At 34.2% G+C, this 19,045-nt stretch overlaps 1 protein-coding gene across 5 annotated transcripts in view; it reads left to right on the forward strand.

The window, feature by feature from the left end:
* DYNC2H1 (dynein cytoplasmic 2 heavy chain 1) overlaps positions 1-19,045 on the forward strand; it is a 355,588-nt gene that overhangs the window by 94,828 nt on the left and 241,715 nt on the right. For all 5 annotated transcript variants that reach the window (XM_005579474.5, XM_005579475.5, XM_005579476.5 and 2 more), the window contains exons 53-59: positions 766-850; positions 2,976-3,130; positions 5,231-5,368; positions 9,592-9,705; positions 10,299-10,459; positions 11,683-11,806; positions 12,585-12,706. In XM_005579474.5, the coding sequence (XP_005579531.3) occupies positions 766-850; positions 2,976-3,130; positions 5,231-5,368; positions 9,592-9,705; positions 10,299-10,459; positions 11,683-11,806; positions 12,585-12,706 (899 nt within the window). The remainder of the gene's footprint in view (positions 1-765; positions 851-2,975; positions 3,131-5,230; positions 5,369-9,591; positions 9,706-10,298; positions 10,460-11,682; positions 11,807-12,584; positions 12,707-19,045) is intronic.

Genomic DNA, 19,045 nt, shown 5'->3' on the forward strand with positions numbered 1-19,045 from the left:
TTACATTTTTTTTTCAATCTGAGAAATTTAAAAAATGATTTATCGACCTAATTAGCTGGTTCACTTGTGTTTCCTCTTGCTGGTAATGTCAGCTCTATCAAGTGAAAGAAATTCAAGCTATTTGGCTTAATTTAAAATTTCAAAATGTTACTTTAATTTTTTTCAGGAATCTAAACTATCTTTTGTATATTCTAAAGTAGCATTTTTATAAGGTTATCTTTAATGATAATGATATCTGCTATGAAATTGTATTTGCTTATTTATAATAATGGCAAAATTTCAGTCATACTAAGAATATATTTTTAGAATGATCAGTTATGAAATTGATTATAAAATCATTTTTATTTACTTTCAGTTTTTATTTGAAAAAGCTAAGAATCCTTGCTACCCTACTATGCCATGAAGGCATTTTACTAGTTTTATGCCAAATAAAATATTTTTATTACTGTATGTTTTTAAATGGCATTGTGATTATTTTCTAATTTAATCCAAATTGTAATTTCCTTCATTTCATATAGTCTCACCACTTCAAGTGAGCTTTTCCCAATGTGCCATTAATTTGTGATCAGTTAATGGTTGATATGTGTCAAAATGATGTTTAGGAAATCATTTCTTCTAAATATTTCTGTATTTTTTTTTTCTCTTAGTCTGGAATGAATCCTAAAAGAAAAGTACAATCAATACTGACTTCTTTTGTGTTAAAGGTTTTTAACTTCTGATATGGAACTTAAACTTTTTCACAGTGATTTGCTTTTTATGTTTTAGATACCTGAAATGTTACTCAGTGAAACAGGTGGTGAAGAAAAATACAATGACAAAAAACGAAAAGAAGAAAAGAAAAAAAATTCAGGTAGTATTTTGATGAAATCAGTTTTATCTGGTTTTTATTTATGAAATAATTGCCTTTTTTAATGTTACAGTTTCATTAAAGATTCATGATTATAAATTTAAATAATGCTAAATGTAGCAAAATTAGATTTCTTCTGATGCAAACAAAATTTTGAAGCCCTTTTTATTTTTAAATTAAGGTTATGTCATTTAACATAGAATCCAACAGAATATCTACTGTGTGAGTTCAACACATTTAAAAATTATTTTTCTTACCTGAGTGATTTGAAGGACCTACTTAAATTGTTTAGAGTCTTTAGCAAGCCCCCTAAACTTTTCATATTTGCTTATCACTTAGATATGGCACAGAACTCTATAACTTATATATGAAAAAGTTTTATGACATTCTGTGAGTATGGACTTAATCTTTTCTTAACTATAATATTCTCATTATTTTCTCTTCAAATCAATTTTGATTGTGGTCTTTATACCATAGCTTATTCACTTGTTTATTTAAGCATCTAATAATCAAATATTTATTGAACTCATTTTATACTATGTACTGGGCTGGATATTAGAGATCACTTAGTAGCTCATAGTCCAGTGATAGTGAGAATTATGTTATATATAAACATAAATCTCTGATATAGCAAGATAAGTGATGGTAGAAGTTTATATGAAATACATTGGAAAGTAAAACTTTAGCAGATATCATAGGAAATAGACATTGTCCAGACAGGCAGTTTGAGAAAGTCATTCTGGTTAGAGTGAGTAGCATGGGAAAGGTTTGGAGAAGTGAGATGGGCATTTTATGAAACTATAAACAGCCTAAAGGGCTGAAACATAAGATGTATAAATAAGTACTAGATGAAGAGTGAGGAAAAGGTTATCATGGTCAGGTAATGAAGAGCGTTCTGCATTATGCTAAGGAGTTTGGATTCTAACTTGCAGGTGATAGGTCTTAATTGAGAGATTTAAAAGGAGATTTAACCAGAGTTTTGTTTTAGAAACAGAAATGTCTTTTTTTTTTTGAGACGGAGTCTCCCTCTTTACCCCAGGCTGGAGTGCAGTGGCACAATCCTCGCTCACCGCAAGCTCCGCCTCCCGGGTTCACACCATTCTCCCTCCTCAGCCTCCGGAGTAGCTGGGACCTCAGCCGCCCGCCACCACGTCCGGCTAATTTTTTTAATGTATTTTTAGTAAAGACGGGGCTTCACCGTGTTAGCCAGGATGGTCTCGATCTCCTGACCTCATGATCCGCCCGCCTCCGCCTCCCAAAGTGCTGGGATTACGGGCGTGAGCCACCACGCCCAGCCAGAAATATCTTTATATATCCCTTTTTTCAGTTATTAGAAAATAGATTTGTAATAGGAGAAACCAAAATCAATTACATCATTTTAGAAGTTTGTTGTAGTAATCTAAGAGAGACAAGATGAAGGCCTAAACCAAAGAAGAGGTAATAAGAATGGAGGAAGGAATGGACTTGGTGGATATTAGGAGGTAATCTCAATGAGACTTGATGATTACGTAATGGCTGTGGCACACAAGAAGAAGGAGAGTCAAGGATGTTTCTTGGGGTTCTGTCTTGGAATATTCATTACAAATTGATTTCATTCACGGGGGCTGGGAATACAGATGCAAATTGTGTCAGTGAGAGGAATATAATGTGTTTGATCATGGATATATTGAATCTAATGTGAACTTATTCTTAACTTTTTGGCATTTGAAGTCATGTTTCTCCCTGTATCAAATGGGAGTGGATAGGTATTTTGTATATTGCTTTTCTGTTCAGCAGATTGTATTTAGCTCACTTTTGGATTACTGTACATTTGTTATATAGTCCCAATTAATTTATGTATTATGACAACATGTAGATTTATTTTTCTTGCAACAATAAAGATGTTCAGGGGAAATATGTAACAGTAGATGAATAGATGCTACTAAAACTAGAGAATTCAAAATTCCTAAGAAGATGGGAGCTGTGAATAGTTGTCTTTTGTGCATCTTTAAGCAAAGATGCTATCTCATATTTATAATTATATAGCATGGAAGTATCTTGTATAAAATAACTATCATTAGGATATTTTCTCTTATTTTTAATGAGTCATGCATATAATAAGTTATTTTTATTTTCTATTTTTTTCTAGTTGATCCTGATTTTCTAAAATCATTTTTATTAATCCATGAATCTTGTAAAGCATATGGTGCTACACCAAGCCGATATATGACCTTTTTACATGTGTATTCTGCCATTAGTAGCAGCAAGAAAAAGGAATTATTAAAAAGACAAAGTCATTTGCAGGTATAGTATTGGTAATCTTGAATTATTTTATCTATATATAGGAAACAAGAGTTTTGTAAATTGCAATATTATGTTGCGAGTGGCATATATCTGGTATTAATAAATGTACTGTATTAAAAGCCTTGGAAAACAGTCTCACTTTCGTACCTATGTTGCCCTCTAGGTTTTAGTAATGATTTGTATTTTTTTTTTAATTCAATGGTTATTTCTTTTCTTCACTGGTTGGCATTTATGGGTTTTTGATAGCTTATGGTACTCTCTTTAAGAGTCTCTTTCACATGAAAACATTTTTAGAAATTAAGAAAACTGTTCTTCGGCATAAGAATGATACAGTGGACTTTGGGGACTTGGGGGAAGAGTGGGGTGGGGAGGGATAAAAGGCAACAAATATGGTGCAGTGTATAATGCTCTGGTGATGGGTGCATCAGTATCTCACAGTTCACCACTAAAGAACTTACGTAACCAAATGCCACCTGTACCCCAATAACTTACGGTAAAGTAAAATAAAATAATAATAAAAAAGAAAACCCTGTTATTAATTAAAACATAATATCCAAGATTATACTTTGTAATAACCTTTAAAATTAAAATTATATTTTATAAAGTAATGTTTTCATCCATGTCACTTAGTACATTCTGAACAGTTTTCTTTCTGTATTTCTCTAATTATAGAGCTTTAACTTAAATGTGACATTAGAATGTCAGCCTCTGAAGTTGTTAGAGAACATTTCCTCTCTGAAATTCTAGTTTCCCTTTGTTAGGGTAATAAAGTAGGCTCCATCTTAATTGACATAATTATCTTTATCATTTCTACTGATTCACTTTCATTTATATTAAGGTACTAACTATACAGGCTTTTGGGAGGATTGATTTCCTGATTTAGTTCTCTATGGTACTTTGGATAAATTACTTTAACTTACTGTTTTGCAGCTTAATTGGGTCAATGGTAGTTGTATGTGAGTATATTAGATAAAATTCATAAATTCATATGGAAATAACCTAGCTTATTACCTGTACTTTATGTTGGGTGCTCAATAAATATTAGTTAGATTCCTTTTTTGCCGTTACTCTTTCCCCAAATCTTCTGATTTGTTAGGTGACAAAAACACGATAGAAGATAAATAATTTTTTTCATGTATATCCCTGGGTTCATTATTCTGTTGTTTGAATAGTAGGATGGGGTACCATCAATGGCCAGGCCAGGGTCAAATGCCCACCCAAAATGCAGGTAAGGCAAGTGAATGACAGCCCACCAGAACCATATGTCAGGCAGTCTCTTACAAGAAAAGTGAATATTAGATAAACAAAATCAGGTCATGTCTAGTATAAAAAAGAGTGACTCGAGTCCTTTTTCCCTGTCAGTGAGACTGAAATTAGAAAAGGTTTAGTGAGTTATTCCTTTCTTGCTATTTTCTCTCCCATCTAATGTAATGGTAAAAAGTATTTTTTATTAAGTTCAGTGTTTAAACTATCAAATATGTATTTATCTGTTTAGCTTTTCTGTGATGCTTTTTTTCAAGTCTTATGTATTTACTTTTTAAAATTTTATAGATATTGATAATTTTATTGATATTTATGGGGTACATGTGATATTTTGATTCATGCAAGAATGTGTAATGATCAAAGGGTGATTAGTGATGTTGAACAATTTTTCATATACTTGTTGGCCATTTGTGTGTCTTTTTAAAAAAAAATCTATTCAGATCCTTTGCCTACTTTTTAATGGAATTCTTTGTTGTTGTTGTTGTTCAGTTGTTTGAATTTCTTGTATATTCTACATGTTAAGCCTCTTGTCAAATGAACAGTTTGCAAATATTTTCTCCCATTTAACAGGTTTGCATATGTTGAACCATTATCTGTGATGCTTTAAAATTTGTTTTTCTTTAAAACCTCTGTGGGATCTTTTACTACATCTTAATGAGTATTATATGAAATAAATTGTTATAATTAGCAATAAGAAAAAATCTAAGTCTACTTGCTACTGTTTTGTATATACACACTTAACATGTTTGCTTGATTCTTTTCTATAGGGCTTTATTTACTGTGTGTATGTAAAATTCTTTTTTTAAAATATTACCAATCAATATTTTATTGATGTAGGCTGGTGTATCTAAACTAAATGAAGCTAAAGCTCTTGTGGATGAACTGAACAGAAAAGCTGGAGAACAAAGTGTATTACTTAAAACTAAGCAAGATGAAGCAGATGCTGCCCTTCAAATGATCACAGTGTCAATGCAGGTAATGTTTGGAGTGATCACAAAAATGAAAACAATAGGGAGAGCATTTATGACTGACTGTCAGTGAAAAATAACATTTTCACTTAGGTGGATTTAAAAAACATTGCTTTTTCATACTGAGTCAGACTGATGTTATGTACTTAAGCTTTTGTGGAAGGGCATGGTATTTTCCCACATTGTTTAGAATGATTACTCAGTGCATTCAGTTGACCATATGCAACTTATGTAGTCTCTTTTTATATTTTAAATTGGCATGGATCTGTCTGTAACTGATTTTATTTCTTATACTCTCCCAGTTAGGTTGGTATTTCCTTTTATTTTCCTTAGAATTCTCTCCTTCAGGCTTTGAGAGTTTTCCTTGCTTTTAATTTTCTCAAGATTTATGGAATGTTTTTCTTCTTTTAGTACTTTCATGATGTTTTGTATTTTGAGTATATATTTTTTGAGCTGTTGCCTTTGTTTTGTTGAATCCTTTCAAAGGAGATTTCTCTGAGTTCCTTCCTTGCCCCAGTATTTTATGTCTCCATGCTCTTTCAGGATGCTCTTGTTCATTTTATTGCTCTTACTACCAACTGCATGTAACTGTTTTCAAATTCATCTTTTTTATTCTTTATCCTAACTCCTTTTATTAGCTTCAGACTTAATTACTGGCAGGGCATGGTTGCTCACGCCTGTAATCCTAGCTCTTTGGGAGGCCGAGTGGGAAGATCGCTTGAGCCCATGAGTTTGAGACCAGCCTGGGCAATATAGTGAGACCTTATCTCTACAAAAAAATTAAAAATTAGCCAAATGTGGTAGCATGTGCCTGTAGTCCCAGCTACTGAGGAGGCTGAGGTAGGAGGATTGCTTGAGTTTAAGAGACAGAGGTTTCAATGAGCTGAAATCATGCCACTGCTCTCCAGCCTGGGTAACAGAGCAAGACTCTCAAACAAACAAAAAAAAATTCAGTTTTATCTGTTAAACATGTCTTTTTAGAAGTCTCTTGGGCATTACAATTTGAAACAGATTCAAAATTGAACTTACGAGTTTTCTTTCCTGTATTTCTTTCCTCAGGTTATGGTACTGTAATATACACTAATTATTTAAGACAGAACTTAAAAATCACATTGTACTGAGACTTTTGTTACCTTATCCATTAATGTAATGAGTCATTAAATTCTGTCAATTTTGCTTTCCTGACTATGCCTCAAATATGTTTCTCCATCTCCATGTTGGTGACTGTTACCTTGTCAAATAGGGACTAGTCTAATGCCTCTTTTATGAAAATTAACTTTAATATTCATCAGACTAATATATATATCTCAATTAAAAAATAAATGGCATGAACAATCTTAAAAATAACAAAGTTGTGGGACTTAGGATTTCTTTTTTTGTTTTTTTTTTTTGAGACGGAGTCCCGCTGTGTCGCCCAGGGTGGAGTGCAGTGGCCGGATCTCAGCTCACTGCAAGCTCCGCCTCCCGGGTTTTTACGCCATTCTCCTGCCTCAGCCTCCCGAGTAGCCGGGACTACAGGCGCCCGCCACCTCGCCCGGCTAGTTTTTTTTTGTATTTTTTAGTAGAGACGGGGTTTCACTGTGTTAGCCAGGATGGTCTCGAACTCCTGACCTCGTGATCCGCCCGTCTCGGCCTCCCAAAGTGCTGGGATTACGGGCTTGAGCCACCGCGCCCGGCCTGGGACTTAGGATTTCAAGACTGACTTTTCAGTAATCATTTTAAGGCAGTGTGATATTAGTGTAGGCATAGAGATCATTGGAATGTGGTCAGTTGATTTTACACAAAAATGCCAATTAAATGGGGAAAGATAGTCTTTTTAAAAAATAGTGCTGGATATTTGGATGTCCAAGTAGAGAGAGAAAAAGCCCAGAACCTTTCCCTTTTAACTTACACAAAAATTTACACAGTATGGATGATGGATCTAAGATTAGAACATTAAATTATAAAACTTAGAAGAAAACACAGGAGAACATCTTTATGACCTTAGGTGAGGTGAAGACTTATTAGATGTGATATCAAAATAGAAAAAGAAAATTGATAAGTTGGATTTCATCAAAATGAAAACTTCTGCTCTTTGAAATGAAATAAATGAAATAAGTTCTGAAATGAAAAGGCAAGTCACAGACTGGGAGAAAATATTTACAAAACATGTATTTGATAAAGAACTTCTATTCAGAATTTTTAAAAAGTACTACAACTCAATAATAGTAAAACGGAACTCCAGTTTAACAATGAACGAAAGATTAGAGCAGACCATTTATGAAAGAAGATCTATAAAGGACCAGTAAACACATGAAAAGATGTTAATTTCATTATCATCAAGTAAATGTAAGCTAAAGTCCCAGTGATATGCTTCTACATATCCACCAGAATGGGTGAAATAAAAAGACTGAAAATACCTCAGTCTAGTGTGGTGAGGCGGGGTGGAGCATCTGGAACTTTTTATAATTGCTGGAGGAAATGAAAAATGCTACAGTTACTTTTCAAAAGTTTGGCACAGTCTCATAAAGTTAAACATATCTTAGTACGTCAGCCAGCAGTCCCACTTTCAGATTTTTAGCTAAGAGAAATCAAAACTTGATAAATCTTAGAAATGTTACACTTAAGTGAAAACAGCCAGACACAAAAGACTGTATACAATATGATTCCTTTGTAAGAAATTCTAGAAACAGCCAATCTATGATAGAAATCAAATTAGTGAGTACCTGACCTGGTAAGTAATACATCAGAAAATGTACATATAATAATTTTTATACTGTAAAACTTTAGCATAATTTTTTTCTCAAGGTATTTTGGAACAAAATTAATATAAATATTAATGAAATCAGCCATTTTTATCGTTAAAAAAACTCAATTATTTTGACTTTAAAAAAAGAGTCATTTGAACTATGAAAGAGCAAACACTACATAAAGGATAACACTGTTAATTACCATGTATTTATAAAGGAAAATATTTGGCATTATGTGTGCTTTGTGTACTCTCTGGCTAGTGACATTAGTAATACACATTGAGTATGTGCTACTTTTTTCTCTGCGCTGTTCTGAGAAGCAGTATTTCTAAGACTGTAGCTAATTTTATTATCCAGCAGAGACCCAGGAGAATAACTATGCATCTCATAAGTTAATAATTTTGCTTAATTATAAATAGCAGATATTTCTGTTTGGTATTTTGTAGAAAGTACTGTCTGAAGAGATAGCTTAAATACCAAATTGTGTAACTTCTAAGGCTTGCAATTCTAGGTTTATGGCATGAAGAAAGTGCAAATTAAATGCACTATATACAAACTCAGGATAGAGATACCTTCCAATTGGAACAAGAGGTTAATAAAAGAAGGAATCCATGAGCTGTGCCTGGGCTGTTTAAGTGTTCAATACATTTTATTATGATTATTTAAGAAACTATGCATTTCAAGATCTGGGCATGCCAATACATGCCTTTAATGTCAGCTACTTGGGAAGCTGAAGTGCGGGGGACCCCTTGAGTCCAGGAGCCTAATCAACGTAGTGAGACCCTGTCTCAAAAAGAAAAAAAAAAAGGGAAAAAACTCACAATGACAAATATATACAAAGATGTTCAACCTCATCAATAATCAAGGAAATACAAATTAAAGTCATACTTTGAAAGTTATGCATTTCTGCTGGGCGCAGTGGCTCACGCCTGTAATCCCAGCACTTTGGGAGGCCGAAGCAGGTGAATCACAAGGTCAGGAGTTTGAGATCAGCCTGGCCAACATGGCGAAACCCCATCTCTACTAAAAATACAAAAATTAGCTGGGCATGGTGGTGGGCATCTGTAATCCCAGCTACTTGGGAGGCTGAGGTAGGAGAATCGCTTGAACCCAGGAGGTGGAGGTTGCAGTGAGCTGAGACATGCCATTGCACTCCAGCCTGGGCGACAAGAGAGAGACTCTGTCTCAAAATAAATAAAAATAAAAATTAAAAAAAAGAAAATTATGTATTTCTATCTTGTTTAAATTTTATGTAAAAAGCATTTATTGCTTTGCTAAGTAGAAAAAATTAAAGCACTGAAACCTTTCTGATAGAAAATATAGAGTAAAATATATAATTGGATTCCCAGGCATTTTGGAAACTCTCTTGTCATAGATTCAAAACTAATATTGGGTAAACATTTAATAGAAAATGTTATTTTGAAATGTTATATTTTAGATTTCGTGCTTTTAAATATCATGCATTAAAATTGATTGGAATGCCATTTAAATATTCTTATAGGATGCTAGCGAGCAAAAAACAGAACTTGAAAGACTCAAGCACAGAATAGCAGAAGAAGTTGTAAAAATTGAAGAAAGAAAAAATAAAATTGATGATGAATTAAAAGAAGTACAAGTAAGTTAAAAAACATGCTAAGATCCATTTACATTTTTGCTTACCAGCTATATGTAGGAATTTAAACATTATTTGTATCTCAAGTTGTTTTCTCATAGTATTATAAAATGTGGTTTTCAACCAAAATATTACTTGTAAAAGAGAACAAGAAGGAAAGCCTGCCAAAAAAAGTATAAATTAATGGATGATAATTTAAAAGAATCTTTGTTTTCCATGAGCCATATGGTTTTGATTGTAGAGGGAAAAAATATGTTAGATAAATTAAGATATACTGTTAAGCTCTTTTTCTCCAGTTGATTAAATTAGTCAGCTAGTCCTAAGATATAAAGAGCGTCTTGAAAATGACAAATTGTCTCAAAACAAGTTAGATTTTCCAAATTAGATTGTTGCAGTTGTGGTGGCAAGAAGTCTTACTGTCTCAACTTGAACGTTTTTTACTCCTTGTATGATTTAAAGCATTTTGTTATTTTAAGAGAGAGGACATTAGTAACTATAGTCATTTTGCATAAATGACAATAAAAGATAATTTGTCAAGAGTTAGTGATTTAAAAAATATAGAATTTGAAAATAAAAATTGCCTTTTTCTCTTTTAGCCTTTAGTCAATGAAGCTAAACTAGCAGTTGGAAACATTAAGCCAGAGTCACTTTCAGAAATCCGCTCACTACGCATGCCACCTGATGTAATTAGAGACATTCTTGAAGGAGTTTTAAGGTTGATGGGTATCTTTGATACATCTTGGGTGAGCATGAAAAGGTAAATTTTTCAATTTGTGAAAAATATTATTTCAGCAATGAATGACACATTCTTTCATAGTTTTAAATATTTCTTATATTGTTTTTCAAAGTGCACTTCATCTAAATACATGGGTATTCATTTTGCCTTGAAATTTCAAGGTATTCTATGTAATCATATATCAGGATCTATATATTCCTTTCTCTAAGTGGTTGTTAAAAGTGTCAGAAGAAAAGGAATACCTTAGAATCTTTAAGAAATTTCTCAATAAATATAATAATGTATTTGGTCCATACATAGTAGAGAGGACTGTGATTTACTGATGAAGAAAATACAGTCACTATCCTTAAGAGTCTTGTATTACTGAGAGAGGGAAAGAGACAGAGACAGAAACAGAAAGAAGGAGACCCTTAAATAATAAAAGGGAGCTGGAAACTAGAAGAGAATAAGGTATTAACACAATATGAAACCATGCAGGCTCAGGTTTCATGTTATAATAGTGGTGTTATGGTTTGTGCCGGTATTAAGTTCCTTGTTAGTATTTAGGTTGATAGTAAAGAGTTCATTTTATATCTGGAGATGGAGGAGGACATAGGTTGAGAGAGCACTTTAAGTTACCTTAAAAGGAGTCAGACAATTTTCTTGCACATCCTAGAACATATGAGTACCTAATAGTTTACAAATAAGGATTTGAGTAGAACAAGATGTGATTCTTTCATATCATTTCTTAGTTTATTCACAGAACATTAGAAAGACTGTTGTACATCTCTCTAGAGTTTTTGTTGTCTACAAAAAGTCAATAATATGGCTGGGCACACCTGCAATCCCAGCACTTTGGGAGGCAAAGGCACTTTAGGCCAGGAGTTTGAGACCAGCCTGGGCAACATGGTGAAACCCGATCTCTAATAAAAATACAAAAAATTAGCCAGATGTGGTGGCACACACCTGTGGTCCCAGCTACTCAGGAGGCTGAGGTGGGAGGATCGCTTGAACCCAGGAGGTGAAGGTTGCAGTGAGCTGAGATTGTACCACGGCACTCCAGCCTAGGTGACAGAGTGAGACTCTGTCTCAAAACAAACACAAAAAATAAGGATAATACATTAGAAGCTTAAAGGTTTTAGTACCGTATTTTTTGTTAACTAATGGATTAAAAGTATTGCATTCACCATTTTGTTAAACTGATTTTTTTTCAGAAACAGCAAATTTTGTTTAGTCTCATTTAAGGAAATATGCTTTAATTTTAGTTTCCTTGCAAAAAGAGGTGTAAGAGAAGACATAGCAACCTTTGATGCCCGAAATATTTCAAAGGAAATAAGAGAGAGCGTTGAAGAACTTCTTTATAAAAATAAAGGATCTTTTGATCCAAAGGTAATTTTTAAGTTATATCATAAATTTGCTTTTCCATACCATATAATATTCTGCTGTTTAAAATGTGATGTTTTGTCATTGCCAATTGTTTAGATCACTTAAAAGTGAAAATCAAAAATAAGCTTATAGGTATTATATCTGGGAAGCATTAACCATCAGAATCAGGTAAATTAGAATCTAGGTAGCAGGGGAGATTTATTGAGTGGTTTTAATAGTTTTGTATCTGCTGTTGAAAGTTAAAAAAAAAAACTTTTTTTTTTAACTTTCAACTGTCCTGGTGTGCTTTTATTTTTTCTTGTGTCACTTATCAGATGACAACAGGTATCTGTGTTAGGACAGTGGTATCTAATTTCAGTGAACAATTTAGATTTCATGATTCTGGTATTTTTTTAGATCCCTTAATCAAAATGTTATGTACATCTTCTTTAACACCAATTACAATGGTTTTAAAGCTGCTCTTATCTAATAAAGATACTCAAACATTGTTGTGGCTGACACATGTATTCATTAGAAATGTGACTAATAGAAAATTATGTTGATAAAACATCTTTATTTTAAAGATTCTGTGTGGTTCAAAAATTTATTTTTAAGTGAAAATAGAGTTCATGTATATTTCTCTTAATCAAAATAGAAGTTCACTGTATTTTTGTTTTAGCTATAAGCCAAAAACTTTATTTGGGTCAAGTTAATAAATGTCCAAATAAAGTGTGTTAGAATTAACTTTGCTTTCATCTGAAATTAAGTAAGGATGTTGAATCACTTCTCATGGATTTTTCAGAATGCTAAGCGTGCCAGTACTGCAGCTGCACCTTTGGCTGCCTGGGTGAAAGCCAATATCCAGTATTCCCATGTCTTGGAACGAATTCAGCCTTTGGAAACTGAACAGGCAGGATTAGAATCGTAAGTGAAATATAAAATATAAACAATTCTAACCTTTATTTTCATCAGTTTGATGAGGTTTTAATATTATTTTTTTATTTTTTCTCTATTTGTAAAATGGCAGTTGACAATACTAAAATATATAAAATGAGTCAATTAAATGTAAATTTAAAAACAGATCAAAACAAGAAAGCAGTTAGAAGGAGATAGCAGAACCAACTCACTTTTTTTTACCATTATTATATTGTTGGAAGCCTAGGTAGGTAAAAGTTCCTTTAGAAGGAGCCAAAGTTTCATAAAGGAATTTTGAGACTAATTTTGCTCTTGTTGCCCAGGCTGGAGTGCTATGGTGTGATATCGGCTCACCAAAACCTCTGCCTCCTGGGTTCAAGCGGTTCTCCTGTCTCAGCCTCCTGAGTAGCTGGGATTACATGCATGTGCCACCACACCTGGTTAATTTTGTATTTTTAGTAGAGATGGGGTTTCTCCATGTGGGTCAGGCTGGTCTTGAACTCCCGACCTCAGGTGATTCGCCTGCCTCGGCCTCCCAAAATGCTGGGATTACAGGTGTGGACTACCACGCCTGGCCAAGGAATAACGTTAAAGTACAAAAGGAAAGCTTTGGAAATTAAAGACTTTTATATTTATTTATTTATTTATTTATTTATTTATTTATTGAGATGGAGTCTTGCTCTATTGCCAGGCTGGAGTGCAGTGGCGCAATCTCAGCTCACTTCAGCCTCTGCCTCCTGGGTTCAAGTGATTCCCCTGCTTCAGCCTCCCAAGCAGCTGGGGTTACAGGCACGTGCCACCACACCTGGCTAATTTTTTGCATTTTAGTAGAGAAGGGGTTTCACCATGTTGGCCAAGATGGTCTCCATCTCCTGACCTCATGATCTGCCCAACTCCACCTCCCAAAGTACTTGGATTACAGGCATGAGCCACTGTGCCTGGCTGGAAATTTAAGGCTTTTATGTTTGTTTTTGCCTTCTAAGTTCTAGGAAATGTTTAGCATATATTTTCCAAAACAGTGTGTGGACAGGAAGGAGGAAGATTTAACCACTTATTATTGGAGCTTACAGTTCTAATTTGCTATCATTACTAAGTCACAAATGTATTTTATCTCTTTTGTTCTAAATGCAGACCAAAGGTTTATGTTCTTTTTTAAAAAAAAATTTTATTTCAGTAGGTTTTTGGGGAACAGGTGGTGTTTGGTTACATGAATGAGATCTTTAGTGGTGATTTCTGAGATTTTGGTGCAGCAATCATCTGAGCAGTGTTACACTATACCCAATGTGTAGTCTTTTATCTCTTGCCACCTCCCGCCCTTTCCCCCGAGTCTCCAAAGTCCAATGCCTCATTTTCATGCCTTTGCATCCTTATAGCTTAGCTCCTACATGAATGACAATGTACGATGTTTGGTTTTCCATTCCTGAGATACTTTACTTAGAATATGATTCTCCAATTCAATCCAGGTTGTTGCAAATGCCATTATTTTGTTTCTTTTTGTGGCTGAGTAGTATTCCGTGGTGTATATATATACTACATTCTCTTTATCCACTCACTGAATGATAGGCATTGGGTTGGTTCTGTCTTTTTGCCATTGCAATTTGTGCTGCTACAAACATGCGTGTGCAAGTATCTTTTCCATATAATGCCTTCTTTTCCTCTGGGTAGATACCTGGTAGTAGAATTGCTGGATCAAACAGTAGATCTGCTTTTAGTTCTTTAAGGAATCTCCACACTGTTTTCCATAGTGGTTGTACTAGTTTACATTCCTACCAACAGTGTAAAAGTGTTCCCTTTTCACTGCATCCCTGCCAACATCTATTATTTTTTGATTTTTTGATTATGACCATTCTTGCAAGAGTGAGGTGGTACTGGATTGTGGTTTTGATTTGCATTTCTGTGATAATTAATGATGTTGAGCATTTTTCCATATGCTTATTGGCCATTTGTATATCTTCTTTTGAGAATTGTCTATTCATGTTCTTAGCCTACTTTTTGATGGGGTTGTTTGTTTTTTTCTTGCTGATTTGTTTAAGTTTGTCATGGATTCTGGATATTAGTCCTTTGTCAGATGTATAGATTGTGAAAATTTTCTCCCACTCTATGGGTTGTCTTTTAACTCTGCCAATTGTTTCTTTTGCTGTGCAGAAGGATTTTAGTTTATTTAAGTCCCATCTGTTTATCTTTGTATTTCTTGCATTTGCTTTTGGGTTCTTGAAGTCTTTGCCTAAGCCAATGTCTATAAGGGTATTACTGATGTTATCTTCTAGAATGGTTATGGTTTTCAGGTCTGAGATTTAAGTCTATGATCCATCTTGAGTTGATTTTTTTGTATAGGATGAGAGACGAGGATCCAGTTTCATTCTTCTACATGGGGCTTTCCAATTACCCCAGCACCATTGGTTGAATAGGGCATCCTTTCCCCACTGTATGTTTTTGTTTGCTTTGTGGAAGATCAGTTGGCTGTAAGTATTTGGGTTTATTTCTGGGTTTTCTATTCTGTTCCATTGGTCTATGTGCCTATTTTTATACCAGTGCAATGCTATTTTGGCGACTGTGGCCTTATAGTATAGTTTGAGGTTGGGTAATGTGATGCCTCCAGATTTATTTGTTTGTTTGTTTGCTTACTCTTGCTTTGGCTATGCAGGTTCTTTTTTCGTTCCATATGAATATTAGGATTGTTTTTTCTACTTCTGTGAAGAATGATGGTGGTATTGTGATGGGAATCACATTGAGTTTGTAAATTGCTTTCGGCAGTATTGTCATTTTCACAATATTGATTCTACCTATCTGTGAGCATGGGATATGTTTCCGTTTGTTTGTATCATTTGTTTGTGACCATATCAGCTTGGTTAGGTATATTCCTAAGTTGTTTTTTTTGTTTGTTTGTTTGGTTTTTTTTGCAGCTACTGTAAAAGGAACTGAGTTCTTGATTTGATTTTCAGCATGGTTGCAGTTGGTGTATAGCAGAGCTGCTGATTTGTGTACATGAATTTTATGTTCTGAAGCTTTGCTGAATTCATTTACGAGTTCTAGGAGCTTTTTGGATGAGTCTTTAGGGTCTTCTAGGTGTATAATGCTATCATCAGCAAACTGGCAGTTTAGCCTCCTCTTTACCAATTTGGATGCCCTTTATTTCTTTCACCTGTCTGATTGTTCTGGCTAGAACGTTTAGTGCTATGTAGAATAGAACTGATAAAAGTAGGCATCCTTGTCTCTTGTTCCAGTTCTCATGGAGAATGCATTCCACTTTTCCCCATTCAGTATAATGTTGGCTGTGGGTTTGTCATAGATGACTTTTATTACCTTAAGATATGTCCCTTCTGTGCCAATTTTGCTGAGGATTTTAATCATAAAGGGACACTGGATTTTGTTAAATGCTTTTTCTGTGTCTATTGAGATGATTATGTGATATGTGTTTTTAATTCTGTTTATGTGGTGTATCACATTTATTGACTTAACGTATGTTATACCTGCATCCCTGGTATGAAACCCATTTGATCATGGTGGATTATCTTTTTGATATGTTATTGGATTTGGTTCACTAGTATTTTGTTGAGGATTTTTGCATCTGTGTTCATCAGGAATATTGGTCTATAGTTTTCTTTTTTAGTTATCTCCTTTCCTGGTTCTGGTATTAGGGTGATACTGGCTTCATAGATTGATTTAGGGAGGATTCTCAACCTTCTCTATATTTTTGAATAGTGTCAATAGGATTGGTACCAATTCTTCTTTGAATGTCTTATAGAATTAAGCTGTGAATCCATCAGTTTTAAAATTACCATTTCAATTCTGCTGCTTGTTATTGGTCTGTTCAGCGGTTCTATATCTTCCTGGTTTAATCTAGGTGGGTTGTATATTTCCAGAAATTTATCCATCTCCTTTGGGTTTTCTAGTTTATGTGCATAAAGGTGTTCATAGTAGCCTTGAATAATCTTTTTTATCTCTGTGGTGTAGTTGTAATATCTCCCATTTCTCTCTAATTAAGCTAATTTGTAACTTCTCTCTTTTTTTCTTGGTTAATCTTGCAAATGGTCTATCAATTTTATTTTTTCAAAGAACCAACTTTTTGTTTCATTTATCTTTTGTATTTTTTTTTGTTTGTTTCAATTTCATTTAGTTCTGCTCTAATCTTTGTTATTTGTTTTTTTCTGCTGGATTTGGGTTTGGATTGTTCTTGTTTCTTCAGTTCCATGAGGTGTGACCTTAGATTGTCTATTTATACCCTTTCATACTTTTTGATATAGGCATTTAATGCTCTGAGATTTCCTCTTAACACCACCTTTGTTGTATTCTAGAGGTTTTGATAGGTTGTATGAATTACTATTATTATTCAGTTCAAACAATTTTTCAATTTCCATTTTGATTTCATTGTTGACCCAACAGTCATTCAGGAGCAGGTTATTTAATTTCCACATATTTGCATTGCTTTGAAGGTCCTTTTTGGACTTGATTTTCAGTTTTATTCCACAGTGGTCTGAGAGGGTACTTGATATAATTTAGATTTTCTTAAATGTACTGAGACTTGTTTTGTAGCCTGTCATATGGTCTATCTTGGAGAACGTTCCATGTGCTGATGAATAGAATGTATATTCTGCTGTCATTGGCTAGAATGCTCTGTAAATATCTGTGAAGTCCATTTGTTGTAGGGTATAGTTTAAGTCCGTTATTTCTTTGTTGACTTTCTGTCTTGATGACTTGTCTAGTGCTGTCAGTGGAGTATTAAAGTTTCTCACTATTATTGTGTTGATGTTTATCTCATTTCTTAGGTCTAGTAGTAATTGTTTAATAGATTTGGGAGTTCCATTGTTAGGTGCATATATGTTTAGGATTGTGATATTTTCCTGTCGGACTAGTCCTTTTATCATTACATAATGTCCCTCTTTGTCTTTTTTAATTGCTGTTGCTTTAAAGTTTGTTATGTCTGATATAAGAATAGCTACTCTTGCTTACTTTTGGTGTCCATTTGCATGGAATATCTTTTTCCACCCCTTTACCTTAAGTTTATGTGAGTCCTTATTTTGTCAGGTGAGTCTCTGTTAGACAGCAGAAACTCGATTGGTGAATTCTTACCAATTCTGCCATTGTGTATTTTTTAAGTGGAGCATTTACACCATTTACATTCAATGTTAGTATTGAGATGAGAGGTACTATTCTATTCAGCATGCTATTTGTTGCCTGAATACCCTTTTTTTTTTTCCATTGTGTTATTGTTTTTTTTTTGAGACTGGGTCTCACTCTGCCCAGGCTGGAGTGCAGTGGCACAATCTCACCTCACTACAACCTCTGCCTCCTGGATTCAAGGGATTCTCTTGCCTCCTGAGTAGCTGGGATTACAGGTGCCTGCCATCACACCCAGCTAATTTTTGTAGTTTTAGTAGAAATGGGGTTATGCCATGTTGGCCATGTTGGTCTCAAACTCTCAATCTCAAGTAATCCACCCGCCTTGGCCTCCAAAAGTCCTGGGGTTACGGGCATGAGCCACCATGCCTGGCCATTGTGTTATTGTTATATAGGTCCTGTGAAATTTATGCTTTAAGGAGGTTCTATTTTAGTGTATTTTGAGGATTTGTTTCATGATTTAGAGCTCCTTTTAGCAGTTCTTGTAGTCCTGGCTTGGTAGTGGTGAATTCTCTCAGCATTTGTTTGTCTGGAAAAGACTATGTCTTTCCTTCATTTATGAAGTTTAGTTTCTCTGGATACAAAATTCTTGGCTGGTAATTTTTTGTTTAAGGAGGCTAAAAATAGGACCCCAGTCCCTTTGGCTTGTAGGGTTTCTGTTAAGAAATCTGCTGTTACTGTGATAGTTTTTCCTTTATAGGTTACCTGATGCTTTTGCCTCACAGCTGTAAGATCTTTCCTTTGTCTTGACTTCAGATAACCTGATGACTGTATGCCTATGTGATAATCTTTTTACAATGAATTTCTTAGGCGTTCTTCAAACTTCTTTTATTTGGATGTCTAGATCTCTAGCAAGGCCGGGGAAGTTTTCCCCAATTATTCCTCAAATACGTTTTTAGATTTCTCTTTTAGATTTCTCTTCTTTCTCGGGAACACCCATTATTCTTAGGTTTGGACACTCAACATAGTTACAAAATTCTTGGAAGCTTTGTTCATTTTTTAAAATTATTTTTTCTTTGTCTTTGATGATTGAGTTAATTAAAAAGCCTTGTCTTCAATCTCTGAAGCTCTTTCTTCTGCTTGAGTCTATTGCTGAGACTTAGTGCATTTTGGATTTCTCTAAGTATATCCTTGATTTCCAGAAGTTGTGATTGTTTTTTGTTTATGCTATCTATTTCACCGAAGAATTTTCCTTTCATAACCTGTATCATGTTTTTGATTTCTTTAAGT

Source organism: Macaca fascicularis, chromosome 14 (assembly GCF_037993035.2).
Source record: "Macaca fascicularis isolate 582-1 chromosome 14, T2T-MFA8v1.1".
Classification (NCBI taxonomy): Eukaryota; Metazoa; Chordata; class Mammalia; order Primates; family Cercopithecidae; genus Macaca; species Macaca fascicularis.